The 18,739-nt window shown below is 32.4% G+C and overlaps 1 protein-coding gene across 2 annotated transcripts; it reads right to left on the bottom strand.

Annotated features, from left to right (window-relative positions):
- Positions 1–3,093: 3,093 nt before the first annotated feature.
- On the bottom strand, positions 3,094–11,531 carry LOC136984530 (glycerophosphocholine cholinephosphodiesterase ENPP6-like). Of its 2 annotated transcripts, XR_010882203.1 has the most exons (8): positions 11,151–11,531; positions 8,414–8,773; positions 8,214–8,323; positions 5,628–5,789; positions 4,506–4,649; positions 4,328–4,436; positions 3,360–4,253; positions 3,094–3,315 (listed from the first exon to the last, which is right to left on the bottom strand). XR_010882203.1 is itself a non-coding variant. In XM_067281550.1 (7 exons), exons 1-7 carry the CDS (start codon positions 11,467–11,469, stop codon positions 4,009–4,011), a joined length of 1,449 nt encoding a protein of 482 aa, XP_067137651.1. In that variant the 5' UTR covers positions 11,470–11,531; the 3' UTR covers positions 3,094–4,008. The 2 variants fall into 2 exon arrangements, 1 of the variants encoding a protein (XP_067137651.1); XM_067281550.1 differs by having other exon boundaries at positions 3,094–4,253.
- Positions 11,532–18,739: the final 7,208 nt, after the last annotated feature.

Below are 18,739 nucleotides of genomic sequence, written 5' to 3'. Positions count from 1 at the left end.
AAATTACTTACATTTCCTGTGCCGAAAAACGCATTCGAAGCGGCCGGGTTCCATGACGTAAAACCTACTTCCGGTGTGTAGCCGTTGACGTCATCGTTCCAGGAAATGATACTTTCCGAAAGTAAATTTTTTTGCCGGAAACGGATACCAACGTTGTCCAGGGCTAGCGGAAGTCTCGGGATACCACAGCTGCTGAAGATTAACGTATTCTCTCTCTTGCATCAGCGTTAAAATCCCACTGGGTGGGTCCCAATTTGTGTAAATGGAAATTATCATCGCCTTTTTTTTTGTTTTTATTTTTATTGTCTGTCGGCACTGCGAAATATTAGCAGTGGCGACAGACAAATCAATCTAACGGCCGGATGGCCGAGCGGTCAAGGTGGCAGCCTACCGCTCTGGGGGACCCGGGATCGAATCCGAACAAGTCGAATAATCCCCAGGAATTTTTCGGGGGGTGGTCCGTTCGGATATGTCGGGCCCCGTCCCTCACCACCCGGTCGCCCCATTGTGGGCCTGGCCGAACCCATAATGGGCCTACTAAAAGAGGCCCTCTTAGTGCCCACAGGGCGGAAAGAGTTAAAAAAAAAAGAAAAAAAAAGACAAATCAATCTTACGAGGAAAACATAAATTAAGAATTGGCAAAAAAGTTTTCTGATTGTCCAGCTTTATATGAACAAGTTATGCTGTCAATTTTAAAGGATTTTTCCTTAACGTTTAAAATACCACTAATTTTGTGTGGAACACAGGGCCGGATTTAAGCATTTCCATGCCTTAAGCTGAACTCTGTATCAGGCTCTTTACAAACTCTTCACATTTTTAGAAGTCAATCAGAAAAAGATACTAGCGAGGTTGAGGCCGAAGTTTTAAACGCGAAAACGTGTACGTCCGACGTTCAGCGCCGCTATCCTGTAAGCCTAGAAGTTTGACAATGGCGTTTGGAAAGTCGAGCATGATTCCACTGACTTTCCAAACGCCATTGTCAAACTTCTAGGCTTACAGGATAGCGGCGCTGAACGTCGGACGTACACGTTTTCGCGTTTAAAACTTCAGCCTCAACCTCGCTAATAATTAACATAAACATATTAACTACGTTTTATTTTGTGTAGTATTTAAAGTATATTTTGTTGGTTTACAAAAAATTTTTATTACAAAATTTGACTTAAACTTTTTTTTCATTCGTAGAAATTTTTGAACCCCTCGAAACTCGCGGCCCTGAATAAAAAAGTAACATAGCTTTCCTGTAAATACGGCCCTGTAGGACAGATGTAAAAGTTAATGTTTATTTAATAATAATATTATTATTCTTTTGTAGGAACTTCCTTCTTTATCTTAGATACTTCATTTTCTGAAGTTGATGGCTGTGGAATTTCTATCTTTCCTGTATAATAAACTCCTTGGTTTTTTTCGTCTCATTCTCGTTTGTCAAGTCTTCTAGAGCAGTGATTCTCAAAGTGGGGGTCGCTGAAAAATTGATGCCAAATCAATTTTTTTCAAATATTTTATAAATTTACTATGGATTCATGTTTAGAAATAATAGAAATAAAAAAATATATAAAATAATTTTTACTTAAATAAATTGCACATATAAATAATAAAAACAATATAAATATTTAAATACGAGCCTAAATATAATATTCATAAATTTGTGCGCTATTGGGGAATCCCCGAGTTCCACTCTCCGCCTAAACTATGATAGAACAGCGCTGTCATTTGGAACGGTGTTCGCTAGCAGCGTTGCGTCTAGGCAAGTCGACTTAAGTAGAGCGTCAATTATCCGAAAACCGATCAACCGAAAGCGTTTCAGTCGGCAAATTCGAATTTCCGCTAGTGCTGTGGCGCTGCAATATTTGGCTATGCCTTGGGATACTCCGATATTATTTTAATTGATATGCGTTTTTAGCTGGCAGCACTGACGCGACCATGAGAGGGTACTTAAGGACGCGCCAGTATTTGAACGAGACTTTCCCCCCATCGTGAGTGCTGTTTTGTTTGTTTTTCTGAGCACTGTATTGTGCTGAATCAGAACGTTTTGAGACTAGATTAACTTCCGAAATATAATGTGTTTTGTCTTTATATTTTTCAATATATTTATTTTGTTTGTGAAAAATAAAAAAAAAATTTTTTTTAAAATTTCGTTAGTCTTAACATTGACAAAAATTCAATGCAAAGCCACATGCAACGAAGAGAAATTTCAACATGGAATAGATTAATTAAACAAAAGAAATGAACTCCTCCTGAATTTAAATTAACCTCCTCCCTCCGGGATGTTTTTCTACACACACTCATTCTTCGGGGGTCCTTTAAAATTTTTAAGTGCAAAAGGGGGTCACAGACCAAAAAGTTTGAGAAACACTGTTCTAGAGTCATCTCTTCTTATTCAGTTTTTGAGTGTCTATCCCTTTAGAAATGACAGCGTGATACAGCAAAATTATGAAGGAACCTGCTCACTAGATTTTAGGTCCTCTATTTTCTTTGTATTACGATAATTTTGATTATTGTTAGCTCAAAAATGATTTGTAGTTATTGTTAAAATCTCACTTTATTGTTTTATAAATTGTGCAGTATGGTTAGATATCACGTAATAAATGTTCATAAATTTTTAACATATAATTTTTTGGAGAATTTTATTAATTTTTTTTTTCTTAATTCTTTTTAACAAGCCCATTATAGGATGGCCAGATGGTTAAGGTGGCAGCTTACCGCTCTGGGGACCAGGGATCGAAGTACACTTTTAAGAGTTAGAATATTTTAGCTCGTTGCTTTTACACAACACAAATTGCACGCCCCCTTGACTGAAAGGAAAATGGCGGACGTGTATTCAATTTTCTTCCAAAATGGCATCGCTACAGCCACTCTATGTAGTATATTCTAGCTTGTCTATATCTCATCGATTTTTTCATTAGCAATGAAGTTATCTATAACATTTTATGAAAAATTCTAGATATACTCGAACATTTTAAGTACTAAGCTGTTAAGCAAGTCAATGGATTAGTCCATTTTATACGAAACATGCCAGATCATTGATTTGTTTACATAGTGGTCGTCATCCAGTTCACATTTGCTAGATTTGACTTTCAAGTTAAATTCACATCCTTACGAATTTAAAACCTTTATTTAAATAAATAATATATACATAAGTATTAATTTTATACACACTTCTATACATCATTGTCGTCGTTGGTTTACAGCATCAATGCAGCTGGAGTTCAATTTCCACTCATGACACTTTAAAACATCCAATAACATGTATTAAAAAAATATGTTTAGCCATTTTAATGATTATCAAATTCTAGTTACAGAAAAGTTGAATTGGTTCTCCTTGAATTGGAAGAGTTGAAGAGAAGGGGAACCAATTCAACTTTTCTGTAACTAGTGGCCAGCATCAACCCATTCTAGAACCTTTTGGTGGCCATTGAAGATGGTTGACATGATTTCTTATTAAATATTATTCAACTTTTAAAAAATTTTTTGCTTTATAACTGTCATATTTGTCAATTTAGAAATTGTCATTCTTATTTTTATCTCTTCTGAGAGGGCCAGACCAGAAATGAAATCAATTAGCAAGGGTTAGCAATACAGAAACACAGTAGAGCATCGATTATCCGACCTCCGATTAACCGACCACGTTCTAGTCGGCAAATTCAAATGTCCGCTAGTGATGTGGCACTACAATATTTGGTTATGTCTTGGCTACTTTAATATTATTTTTGTTAAATTTTTGCATGTTTTAGGTGGCAGCACTAGCTCGACCATGAAAGGGAGGCTAGTATTTAAACCAGGCCTAATACACTATACTAATAATGTATTTTTTCATACTTTTCGGTTATCCGACTTTTCAGTTATCCGACCAACCCCAGTCCCCAATTAAGTCGGATAATTGATGCTCTACTGTAATGCTCTTTCTTTACTTACTTGCAACAACAAGGATCCAAATCAGATTCAACTCTGGATCTCCACAACAGAAGTCTGATGCCTTATAAGTTACTATTTTTGTGTACAGTATAAACATCAATCTTTCTTTTCTCTTCTAGTTAGTTTGTAACCGGCAGAAAGACCAAATGCCACAATCACTAATATTGCACTGATGGTAGTTATCCAGTCCCATAATGTGATGTCTGATTCACCTCCAAATAAGTCCTTAATCCTCTTCCATGAACCATTATTGGGTAAGCATGGAATTTCAAGGATGTGACACATGATGTTATAATGATCGACTACTTCCATAGATTGACAAACATAATTATGCTTTATACCTAGTAAAAGATTAAATGATTTTTATAAAAGAATCAAAATATTAAAATTATAAATTTATTCATGTATTTTGTACCAGGTCCTCGTGCATAAAATATTGCTCTCATGTCTCTAACTGTGTATGGATCATAACCAAACTCTCCATTATATATTGCCTCCTGTCCTATTTGTTTATTATTAGAAATCTAGTTTAAAAAAAAATCTTTTATGTAGTTAATATTAAAAAAAACCTTATGCTTATAAAATTTACTTACACCTTTAATTAGAAATCCTTCTTCAGCCAAGATAACAATTGGTAGAACATATTTACCCTTCTTAATCTTATAGTTTTCAGGTAATTCATTTTTCAGGAACACTTGCAAACCATTTATGTTTGCCTTTTTTAATTCTTCATAAATCTGGTTATAAGTAAATTTTAATTTAAAATGATTTAAAAAAATATATATATATATATATATACAAATATACCGTATATATTGGCATATAAGTTAATCTCAAAATTCTGCTTTGCACCTATAGGTCGACCAAATATAAACTTCTAAATACTCAAACATAGTATCAGCTGAACCTGAAATGAGGATGCAATGTACTAAAGTCCCACAGTGGTCCACACAACTCGCAAGCCACATGCAGTTGTTCTTCTAGATCCTTACTGTGGCTCCATACACTCAGGACAGCCACAAGTGGCATTTGGAGCATTCAGAATGCCCACTTGTGGCTGAGTGTGCAATTTCTTTTTATAAACGTGGTACATATATAATATTTTTGCAAGTTTGCTGATATTGTAAGATCATTAATTGTTATTGGGTATAATTTTGTTTTTCAACAATGGAATATATTTAGAATGATCAAATGCTAAAAATCTGTACTAAGTTATCTTAGGAAGAAATCTACAGTACATTACTACACCAGTAAATACATTCAAGCCAAAATCAACATCAACACCTCCAATACAACATTGAAACATTGATGGTTTATACAGCACAGTACTGTAATAATATAGGTACAGTACATATTGTATAACATTGTAGTAAGCTACACTTTTGTCATTTACATCAGTCATGAAAAGGCGATATCAGCTGCAGTGCATGGAGTAATACTCACTCATACTAAACTTTTATTACTACATTAATCTTTACATTAAATACATGCACCAATGTTTATTTGTAAATATTTGCAAGCCTGTAAAAGTTACAGTAAGTGGTACAGTACATAATGATTGTTATGAACATTGTTTGACTTGTTTTTCACTCTATGGTAAGGTTCACAATTTTTACCTGTCACATAAGTCGACCTCTAGTTTCAGAGAGATTTTTTTCAGGTTTAAAAAGCAACTTACATGCAAGCATATGTAGTATACCGTATTTAATAATTACCTTATTTATCTTTCCTCTTTTAGGCAGAATCATAGCAAATGATCCTCTATTCAACATATAACTAATTTCATTAGTGTCAATGTAATTTTCAATGTCTATGATGAAGGCAGGATGTCGATTAACTTTTGATATTCCATGATCAGAAATTACCATCACTACAACCTACAGAAATCAATAAGATATTCAATAATTATTTCTCATTACTTCATTTTCATTTTCATACTTCTTATTCATTTGAATTATTTGTAAAAGTTTTTATATAGAAAACCATTGTTAGTAATTGATATACAAATTCAGTATACTATAGACTACATCACCGGATCTAATTTTGAACTACAGTGGTGCCTCATAATCTGCATTTAATTTGTTCAGGAGGTTGTTTGAACTCCAAATTGTTCAAAGTCTGAATCAGTTTTTCCCATTAGAAATAATGGAAAGTGAATTAATCCATTCCCAGAACCTAAACAATACCCATACATAAATAGCAAATACATATAATTTATGGTAAAAATTATACAATTAAATGATCTAAATAAAAAATTAAAACAAAAACAGTAAATAAAATATGTAAATACTGTATAATAAAATGAAAATTGCATTTACTGATCACATACCATTGACTTCAGCATCTTAAACATGGCCACAATATCTGTCATATGCATACTGCTTTTGTACTTTGCAGTAAGTTACCTTTTTCATCTCAATCATTAACACTGTAACCTTCCTGCTAGGCCTTTGTTGTTTCAACATTCTTCTTAGATGTAATGGTTAATAAGTAAAGGTTACATATATAACCAAAAATTCACAAGCATAACACAAGAGATGCTTTCAACAGTGAGAACAAGAGATGACTTGGGCACACAACAGATGATATTTATGCAGCAAGCGCATTTTTCACTGTGCATGCAGTTTGAATGTAGAAGCATTGTTCAAACGCCAGATAAAATTTTTCTCAAATTTAGCATTCAAACTCTGGACAGTTTGAAGTATGAGGTACCACTGTAATCTAGACAGATTAGGCTTGTTACAAGATCTATCTTATCTGGAATCACTACAAAATTTCACTTTTAATGGATAAATTTCACATATCAACATAAAGTAACTTATGAGAACTTGTCAAATTCACACATTCTACTCATTTAAGATAATGAGGATACAAAAGAGACTTGAAAAACATTTGTAAATAAGAATTCTAGACATCAAACAATAATCTATTAAAAATTCAAATATCTAAATGTATTTATTTTAAAAACAATAATGTGGAGTCATTATTTTTAAATTGAAGGAAAAAAGAAAGAAAGCTTACACACAGAAATGAAATAGCAGCATAAATATTAGACCGACCATAAACTGTATAATGTTACTACTGTATAATGCAGTTGTGCCACAAAAGATATATTAAAATCAGAATATAATTTTCATAAATAAATTGAATATTCATGTTAGAAAAGTAAAAATTTTAAGTGAATACATTATTGTCATTACCAAACAAGAAATGACAAAGACTTGTTAAAAAGATAAATAAATAGAGGATTTCACATTGTCTAAATAATCACATCTCAATACAATCTGTGTTATTAAATCTGATTAAGCTGGAAATTTATAATATAATAAATTTATATCTAAATTCCACTTGTGAGCTCTTTCTAGTCTTAATTATTGACTTCTTGTTAATAAATCTAAAGAATTAGTCATCGAAGAATCATCCAGTTTGAAGATAGATTTACCGTAAATCTCAGCAGATAAGACAAGGTATAAATTTTCGTTGAAGTTTTATAGTTTTAGCATATATCTGTCCTATAAGACGATCCCCAAACTATCAACGACCTATGAATTTAGTTTAGATCAGCAGTCATCATCTGAATAATAATACTGTATAGCGTATACGGAATTATGTCCTATTTGTAATTTTTCGAATGAACAAATTTTATTTTCTTGCATCTGGCAGCACTGCCTTGCGATTATTGCAAACATTCGCACTGATTTAGCATTCAGGCAATGATCTTGACTATTCACAAAAACGTCATATGGGCTTTTCTATTTTATGCACATACCCTACTCTCTACTAGTAAATAATTACGGTTTGTCCTTTTTTTTTAATAGTTGTTTTAATTTATATAAATTTCAATCTAATTTGTTTTGTATCTGTCCTATAAGACGACCCCGGATTTTGGGGCCTTTTTTACGATTCAACTATCATCTTATCTGTCGAGATATACGATATATGTGAAGTATTATTTCCTTTAGTAAAATAAAATTCTGAAAGATACAAAAGAATTACCTTACAAAATTTTGCTTTAACAAAATGTTTTTAGAAATTTTCAATACGATACATAATAATTCACTTTTATTAACACTTTACTTAAACCTTTTCCAATGCACAGTAACTTTTCAGATAACCTAAATATCCTAAAATTATTTTAAAAGAATTAAAACCAGCTTGGAACAGCTGCATGTTATTTCGAATGAAGTGATTGAATCACAAACAGCATGCAGCTGTTCTTAAAAGAATTATTAAAAAAATATATATCTGTTAATGGACTTTTAAGCCATCCTGTGTACACATTTAAAGTTTTAATCACTTACATTGTTTTGCATTTTCTTTTTTAGAATATTATCCTGTAGATCAGATATAATCTTATCGATATTCTTAATCATATCCTGCATTTCTACAGAATCCGGTCCATAACGGCGACCTGAATTAAAAAATTGAAAATATTTGTCAAAAATTTCAATAAAAAAATACCCTAACATTTTTACAGATAAATTTTAAATCAAAGACTTACCTACAAATTCAATTGCCCTGAAATGAAACATGGCTAAATTAAGTTTCTTTTTCAAGAATTTATCTAAAACATCATTTAAGCGTTTTTGAATGTTATTTAATTCCCAATCCGGGTTTTCGTAAGAATTCTGAGGATATTCGCAATGCGTTGCTACAAATCCTCCATATTCAACTTGGCATCCATCCCACCAGTATAAAGCAGTTTTTATATCATGTTTCTCCGCCGTTATCCATAACGGTTCAGCAAATTTCCACCAGATTTTTGATGATTTATCGTCATAAAAACCTTTTGAAAAAATTTGTTGGCTTTGTTCGTCATACATATAATCATCCACTATACCATGATGTTCTGTATATAATCCTAAAATTTCAAAGGTATAATATTTACAAAATCATCTTTTACTTTCTTGAAATATAGTAAAATTTTTAGCAAATTTAATATGTACAATATTACATCATTAAACCACTCTTTTTAATACAGGTATACCTCGCCTTACGTCGGTAATTGGTTCTAAGAGAGGCGACATAAGTCGAAACTATGATGGAAAATGCCAATAATGAGCACTTAAAGACCGCTAAATAAGACGACAACACAGAAACACAGATGTTTTCATGTTTCGTTCTCTAGGATTTATGATGATTATGTTAACATTTACTGTAAATGTACATATTTTAATATGATTTTATGTGATTTAACGCTTTTCTAGTAATATTATGACTTCAATATTTGTGGCGGACGGATGTAAAGTCAAATAAAATGACTTAAACTTGATTTTTATTTTTCCATATACTTTTTTGACAAATAACGTAACTCGAGGTATACCTGTATATTTTTTTTAATAAAAATTTTAAAAATTCCTGGATTTAACATAATTCAACTTCTACTATCACAGATCTTTTTTTTCCTTTGAACTCTTACTTTGCAGGCACTACAAAGGCCTTTATTTGTCCATCGTGAGTTTGGTCAGACCCGCAATAGAGGCAGTCAATAGTGACGAACAGAGTCTGACACATTCTAGTAAGAAATCTTTGTTTCCAAAAAATTAATATTGAATATTTTATAACAGAAAATGATTGTAAAAAAACCAAGTAATTTAAATGATAAAAATCTTCCTTATCATTTTTCTGTAGTTATTCTAATTCATCAGTAATAATTATTTTAACTTGAAGATGTTTAATTGATGGATGTTTATTTTGAGAAACCAAAATAAACATCAATGAACATTCAATCGATCACTCATATTCATCCTTTGATGTTCTGATTGCTTTTTGAATGTTTCCTGAAAAAATAGGTCAGAATGATGTGTTTTCTATTAAACTGCATTTTTAATAATGCTTAAGACTGTAAAATGAATTTTTGGAATGGTAAGAACAAGATTTTATCTGTCAAAATACATTGGTTACAGTTGTATGGGCAAAACAATTGCAATGTAATTCCTGAAACAAACCTACAAGATATTTTGTCCATATATTCCTTCTGATATGGCCATTTACATAAAAATTTGTCCTATTTTTTAAAGATTCTTCCCAATTGTTCACCAAGAGGTACCCTGTATGCATATTATATGTATTTAGTAAAAAAATTTAATTCTATTAAATTTAGGTTAGTCAGTTGCCCACCTGTCGTATGATGTATCATATGACAGGTGGGCAACAGACTAACCTAGTCATTTTTCTAAAATGCATTTCTATGTCATTTAGCCAGAAAAAAGAACATTTCCTCACATCACTTATCTCTCACATTAGATTATCAGATTGATCAAATATTTTGGCAATTTATCATTGTCTACAATGATATTTACAAAATAAGAAGTGGACGGGCCCCGGGTGATTCACAATTTATCTATGATTTGGTTAAGCGGTCTGTGAATCAATAACTTTGAAAACCACTCCATACAACATTAATCCTATGTATAAAATATACTGGCAATGTACTTTACATTATATATGCATTTTAATACGCTGTTATAAAGAGGAAAACACATTATTTTCCTCATTAATTTTAAATGCTGTCTTAGACTATTATTTGAAGTTTTAAAATTAAAATTTTCATCAAATTTTGCAAATCATACAACATTGCAGGATGTAATTTTTGGAGAGCTGTATATCATGAAAGACTGACTGCACCTGAAATTTATGATTCCTTTTGAATAGTTTTTCGCTTTGCTCTTATATATAGTACCATTACGATACAAATGCATCTCTGAATGGAGAAGCAAGGACTTTATGACAGCTGTAACCATGCCCATAGGAGTAAAAAAAATAAAAAGAAACCAATGGTCTACATGTGACCCTTTGCAAGATATAACCCTGCTGAAATCTCGACCAGTTGCTTGTTAAACACGCAATAGGCTTAATGGAGCATGCAGCACAACTCTGATCATGTCCCCAGTAATAGTTGGTGCACTTGCGTTTTATGACATTTTAGCGACCTCTAGTAAAGTGGAAAACAGTCGATTTTCAGAACTATTTTTGAGATATTTTTTCCACTTAAATTTTACTCCATTTTTGGGGGTCTTCAAAACTCTAGATAGGCTTTGGGAGGCTGTCTTGCAAAGGATCACACGGTTCCTTTAACTTTTTCACACTTCGGATAAGGTCCCAACTGCCTCGTTCGGAGCTGCATTTGTATCACATACATAGCAGGGATAACATCATGCAAACTGATAAGAGCCGAGTGTCAATATGCAAACTGAACTCGTGACAAATCTTAAGATATAGTCATGCTCATAGCTCACCTGTAACAATACTATGACAATTAGGATAAGTATTGGACGGAAACACAGGCAAAACATAATCAGCAGTCACGCCGTTCTTTTTTAATCTTCTAAAACCATTAAGGGGGCTTATTTTATCGAAAATGTCGACAAAATCGTGACGGAATCCTTCCAGCATCAATACAATTAACCTTGTATTAGGATCAATGTTCTCTTCCCCTCCTCCACTTCCTCCTAATAACCAATAAGCTAGCAAGTCACATCGACATAATGGAAAATATAGGAAATACAATAATAAAACTGTTCTGGTTTTTATATTATTAAGATTATGTACATTCATCTATTTATTATTAAAGTAATCAAGCAAACGTGAATCCCGATTTCCAACCAGGCCTCGACTCAAGCGGCAATGGTTTTATCGTGCAAGTGTTGCCACCCGAGCAAAAATTTTAAAATAAGAATATAAAATTACAATATATAAAAGATAATTTATTAAAGCATAGAAATTAATGCATATAATAATAATAATCTTAAATAATTTTCATTTAAAGTAATATAATATTTTTACAGGAAACTTTTTATTACTCTTTCCGCTCTGTGAGCACTAAGAGGGTCTTTTCAGCAAGCCCATTATGGGTTAGACCAGGCCTACAATGGGGTAGCAGGGTGATAAGGGACGGGGCCCAACATATCCTACGGATCAATTTCCGAAAAAGTCCTGGGGTTTTTCGCCGTCCTGGGGAACCCAGAGCGGTAGACTGCCACCTTAACCACTCGGCCATCTTAAAAAGGATTTTATGTTGGCTAGCCTAAAAGGTTAGTCAACATAAAATTCTTTGCCCTATTGCCGGTCAGACATATCCAAAATGGACGAAACTGTAAACAATCCTTGATGTGTTGGAGCTTCGTTTTGACAAATTTATACATTCCAGAACGGATTCGATCGAGGATTCTCCAGAGTGGTAGGCTGCCAGAGCTATGTGTAACGGCAATGCATAGAATCCTATGATGCTTACAGAGCGCCTTGATTTTGGTACAGTTCACATATGTCTTGATCCTACGCATTGCGTAGGATCAAGACATGCGTGAACTGTACCGACGTTGCACATAGCTATGGTGTAAAGCCATTCGTTGATTGATTAAAAATATTTTAAATTACTATTGAAAAACATATAATTATATAGATGCACACAATGGATAAAGCTCAACTTCAAGAGCAATGACAGTAAATTCTATTACTGTATTTCATCTTGCAGTGAAGAATTATGAATTTGCAACACTGTAAGAGTTGTTTGACATGAAATTCGTGTTGTTAAACAATTTTTACAATGAGCAATCCACAAAGACTCAAGTACTAAAAAAATAAATATGGAATATTTAGTTTATCTGTTTCCACTTCCTTGAATTGAAAACATAGATAAAGTACTGTATATCCTGCTTCTAATCAGATACTGACTCATAAGATAATATATCTAACTGTTACTTACCTTTGAAAAAAGTCGTAGGTAGTCATCCCGTAGCTATATTTTCTAAATCAGTAATAAATATGCTGTACATAAGCTATATTACAATAACATTCAAAGAAACGATAATGTTTGTATGAATGTTAGCTGTAACTTTTCTATGTAGCCTATAGTCTAAGTTTACGATTTGTGTATGGGAATGTATATGTGCCGGACAGTTTTAACCACTTTTAAGGCCCCGGCCCAATTCCTTTGGATATATTATACAGATACAGATATAGAAGAAAAATATTAGTAATCAGCAATGAAATATGGGAACAAAAAAGGCAAGGCACCGGCCATAACGAATAAGACCATGCATTACTAGGCTCTATGTCAGCGGCGTAGCGTAGTAGGGACAGCAGCGGCGGCCCGCCCCGGGCGGCACTTTTAGGGGGCGGCATTTTTTCACAATAAATAATAATATCTTGTAAAAATTTGAACCATTTCATTTCATATTTTTGTCGCACCTATCGGTCCGATTGAAATGAGCACGGAATTTTTCATTACTTAAGCCTGGACTCCACATTACCTGAAAACAGAAACAGAACTGAAACATACAGCGTTTTCATTTCAGTTCTGTTTTCGTTTTACCTTGACGCTACTAGCATCGAAATGAACGTTACGTGGAAATGCGCCATCTGTTGATCAGTTCTGTAATTGTCGTAGAGTCAAACATGGTCAACACTACGGATTTCGCCATGCTTTCTCTGCATTTATTAACAACGAAAATGTTAACAATCTTTGAAGTATTTACATTTTTTGTCGTACAGACATCTGTATTTTCTAAATTCTTCGATGAATAATTCCAAATCTATTTGTTTCTTCATCCTTTTCGCTACACTTTCCGCCATTACGACAACAAACTACACGTGACTAATACACGTGACTACGCGTCACAAATCCTTGCGTTTTTATTGGTTGCAGCACGACAGAAGCGCGGAACGAAAACGTAAAAGTTAAATAATTTTTAACTGTGCTTTCAGTCTTGTTTCTGTCCAACTGAACGTTCCAAAAATGAAAGTTTCGTCAGTTTGGCTTTCAGTTTTACGATTACGTCGCGGATTCCAGTAATGTAGAGTCCAAGCTTTATTCTGTGACGAAACTGGGGAATCTCCTTTCTTTAAATGAATGTATAATAATGACATCTTGCTCATTGTAGCGACTAACAACACCGTCTGTACTGACTTGTAGGGATTCCCCGTATTTTATTTAAGGGGGCGAAATTTTCCTCCGCCCCGGGCGGCTGACACCTACACTACGCCACTGCTCTATGTATAGAACATGTTTGTGCGTGTGCAGCAGCGTAACCAGAGAGGAACCCAAGAGGCTAGGGGCCATCCACAGTAAATACAGTAAATAAATGAAGAAAAAAAATCAGATAAGAACAGGAAAAAGATTTAAATGTGATTAACGCACTTTTACACACGTGGACCTTTATACAATATCTAAGATACTCTTCATCCACAGTGGTAAAGGGCATTCTCTTTACTACGCTTTAATTCGGGCCTCCACTTCATATTGCCACTGTTGTGCGTGTGCAGAATCTTTCAAAGTTCGAAAGTGCCTGGGTGAGTCGCCTTTATCAGACCCCAATATATTAAACACCAAAACAATGTTAAAAATTGTATTTTATATTTTAAATACTAATATTTGACAAAAAAAATAGTTATGTTTCTCCACATACAAGAAACGCAATATAATAATGTGTAACAAATTCGAGAGCCCTTTAAATGAGTGATCCATGCTGGTTTTCCCTATGATAAGGCCTGAGTATGTGTACGCGTGTAGACGTTTATATTTTTCTCTCTATCCAACCATTCTATACATTACTCAGATGAACGTGAGCGTAGATATCGCATTAGCTTACGTGTTCACGTGTTAATTCGTGAAGACACGTATTTCTGCGAAAATTCCTATAGAAATTAACTCATTCGAGGGTGACATTCAACATAAATTCAATCAGATAAACAAACTTGGTGTTTCCGAACATTATCAGCACTGACTAGAAAGCAAGAAGGTTGCTTATGAGGCAAGGTGGTATCTTAGGAAGAAAAGAAGATAGCATTTATAACGTTTCAAAAAGTAGTAATTCTTATTTATGACTAACTTTTTAAAAATATTTTTGTGATAACAGTTCAATTACCTTCTCATTCATTTATATATAATGCAAATTTCGTTTAAAAATTACATTAATTTAGCCATTTTGAAAACATTCTAAACTACAGATTAGAAATGATTAAAAGTTTCCAATTGTAACAAGACTACATTTTCAATTAATTCTTCAAAAATTCCCAAGAGGTAAACTCGTTCTTAACCCATTTATCTAATTTAAAGCTATAGAAGACCTCTAATTCTGGGAATGGTCGAAGGTGAACAGCTCTACTTTCTGTGGCGGAGACATAACCCAACGACAGGGAAATGTGTTAGGTCAATGCACCTGTAGTGCTATCGCTTGTTGAAGAACGTTGAATGATCGTTTTCTGGGTCACTTTATCGTGTTTTCTAACTTCAGATTATATTCGATCATCAGAATTTTATCTTTATATTATCCGATAGGCAGATTAAATTCTTTGTGTGCGTAACTAAATGCGACCCATTGTGAATGCCAAACACTCAAATGCGATTCATTGTGCAATTAATGAGGAATTGGCACTTATTTCGCGTATGTTTTTTAGATATTTAGTTGTGTTTTAAAGTGTTTTTCGTGGTTAAATCGGTGCTAAGTGGATTCAATCACTCCCAATTTGGTGGTAGTTTGCACTCATGTTGAAATGAATCAACGGAGAAGTCATTGACATGCTTCTTGTAACTTAAATTTTTTATATTTTTTATAGATTTTTTGAGGTTTTGAGGAGATTTTTTACTCGTTTTTCGCATTAATTTATCTTAAAATTCCTTACTGGCACGTTTTTGTCAGTAAATCACTCCATTCACAGCTCATTTACGCCATATCTGATCAGAGAAGAGATAAGTAATATTAACTTTCCATACATGAAAATGGATAAATTATGTTAAATCTCGTTTTAAAATCTATAAATTATGTTAGTTTTTCTCATTAAAACATGTAAAATCGTGTTAATTTTCCATAGTTATTGGCCGTAAAAAAGAAAAAGATCAAACTCAGCTAATTTTCGATACGCTCTGAGCGTTAAGGATTAAAAGCGAGAAGTTTTTTTTTTTATTATTATTTTTCGAATTTTAAAGCATGGCCATTATCCCAAAATTGATTATTTAGCTTTCAACAATTCAATAATCGGAATTTTTCACAAAGTACATTAAAAACACGAGGAAGATGCAGCCAATTACATGCTTCGTTACCTTCACTTTAGATTTGATATCAGTTTCCAAATATAAGTAAAAAAACGTTAAAAATAATGTATAAAAATAAAAATAGGAAGATAAACAAAAAACATATATTATTTTAATATCAGTTTTTTAGAACTTTTCCCAATTTTCATGAATTTCCTGCAATCTCCTCTTTATGTAAAAAAGGACTTCAACCTCCATTTTGTCTTTCTTCCTCGATTTATTCTTTTGTTATGAAAATTTACTGTAGAGTTTACTGAATTTTATCGATAAAAATATAATTTACATTTTCTATTTTTATATACTTTATCATAATTTTATTATTCATTCTGCTGTGAGTGTAATATATATAACAATTGCATTATGTTGTATACAATGATTTATTATATATTAATAACTCTTTTAAGACTTAACTTTGACTTCTTGAGGGCCTAAATTACAATATAAGAGGCCTTTTATCTCTCTAAATTGAAAAAAATGAGGCCCTCGTAGCTTGGGGCCTGTAAACTTTTTTTAACTATATAAAAGGTAGGCTTAATTATTTTATGTAGCATATTTTGATATAATATATAAATACAGTATCTCCAGGGCATAATTTAGACTTTTTTGAACTTAAATTATAATATAAGAGGCCGCTCTTCTTCACCAAATAATAATAAATTTTTAAAAAAGTAAGCCCTGTGCTGTTTAGTCTCCGTATAAATCACTCTCTAGCCTTTACAAATGTATAAAAATTTACATATTTTTATTAAAATATTGAGCTTAAATTATTTTTTTTTACGAAAGGAGATGTATATAGTTTATTATCACATATTTTCCTACGCATAATTCAATTGTGTAACGTTATAAGCGATATTTCTTACACACGTGAAAGGCACATAGAATGGTAACTGGTACTAAACATAGCAGCATCTTGAATTTATGAATCATAAAAATAACTTATTTATGCCTCAGACAATTCATTTATTCTGTTTTGTATCACGAAAATATATATAAATTAACTTTTCCTTTAAGGTTAACACGAGGAAAACAGTGCTTGATTGACCAGGTCGTTCACCATTTCATAGTTACATTATGCAACTTGTTCTTCGTTGTAAGGACATTAATAATATAAAATTTCCTAATTTAATGTAAAAAAACAATAACATGTTTCGTAATTTTGAAAAATCATTATTAAAAATACAGTAGAAATTAAAATAAAATGTAATTTTTAGTAATAAAGTATTGAAAGGGGGTTGGAGATAGAAAGGGGTCAATTCACTTGCTAAGCTATACGTAATGTATTGAAGAGAGTTTCAAGGGTTTTAACCTTTAAAACTACTACAAGGAACTACTAGTATTTTCTATAGTAACTAATTAATTTAAAGAAGGAACTTCCATGTAAAGAAATAAATAAGGGATAATACTGTTTAATGATTTAATTTTAAAAAAAATCATTTAAAGAGATCTTAATAATGTTAAAATCTATTTTTTAAATTATTTTTTACATAAAATACTTAATTGAACTTCCTTCTTTCTGTGTCCTGGGTTCGTGCCAAATTGTTACTGACCCTCCTTTACATACGTGTGTAACATACACGTTTCGTTTGAACTCGAGGTTTAAATTGAGTAAAAATTTAAATATTTTTGAAGAATTAACAATGAAAAATGTAAAAAATCCAAGTTTTTATATTTAAATAGCTATGATTATTTATTTAAAAATCTGCCTTGAAGTGAGACGATTACCATTCAATCACAAATATGGAGCTCTTCTCTCTCCAAAGATAGCAAACTATACGAATAAAACGGATTAAAAACAGACTAAATCACTTCCTCCTCATATTTTTAACGTAATTTACTTAAATTTGAGGCCTTTCTGTATTCCAGGCCCGCACAAAATTGTCCCCTCTAAGTGTATAGGCTACATAGCCTATATACTTATATTTTGTTCGAACTCAAAAAGCTCAGAGCCAGATTTGCACATAAGCTAAACAAGCTGTAGCTTAAGGCCTCGCATTATTAAAGCCTCACATTTTTACATGTATCATTATTTGGTAGAAAAGAAGGGCTTATTATGAGTTATAGCTTAGGGCCACAACAAGTCTAACATATGAAAGCTTCTATTTATAACTCTCGATACTCTATAATTATCGAATGTTACTTCTAACAGAAATCATAAGGAAATACACCTTATAATTTAAATATTATTCTGATTATATTACGAACTGTAATTACTGTAATTTTCCCACGTTCCTTTAGAAATTCTTAACATTTTTCTTTAGGTCTTGCTGATAATAGAACTTAAATTTAAAATTGATATTAATAACACCTCATTAAACGCTATAAAAACGAAATTACTTTATTAAAAATAATAGTTGAAGTTATCAATAAACACTTTAAATTCATAAATAAATCATTTTAATAATTATGTAGGCGATAAAACTGTAGAAGCAGGCCTGAACTCAGACTTGTTGTGGGCCTAAGCTTTAACATATAACAGGCCCTTTCGCTCTACCAAATAATGATGCATGTAAAATTGTGAGGCCTAAAGTTGCAGCTTGTATAGGGCTTGAAGCCCTATGTATAACACATAAATGACGTTCACTTAAAAGCGTGGGTTCGATTCTCACACAAACCGAATACATTTCCTCGTGTTTTACTTTATGATGGGGCATTTACATTTCGTTATTTTTAGCAATGAATAAATTGTTTTCAGAATTACGAACCTCCAATAACGGTCACCTGTAAATGGCGGCCATTTTTTCAAGAGCATTGAAGGAAAATTCATAGGAAAATTAAAAGCCATTTTTTATTTTCTTA

The sequence above is a fragment of the Centruroides vittatus genome, unplaced genomic scaffold, assembly GCF_030686945.1.
Source record: "Centruroides vittatus isolate TY-2023 unplaced genomic scaffold, ASM3068694v2 contig_120, whole genome shotgun sequence".
NCBI lineage: Eukaryota > Metazoa > Arthropoda > Arachnida > Scorpiones > Buthidae > Centruroides > Centruroides vittatus.
This window is presented reverse-complemented; position numbering and strand designations above follow the sequence as displayed.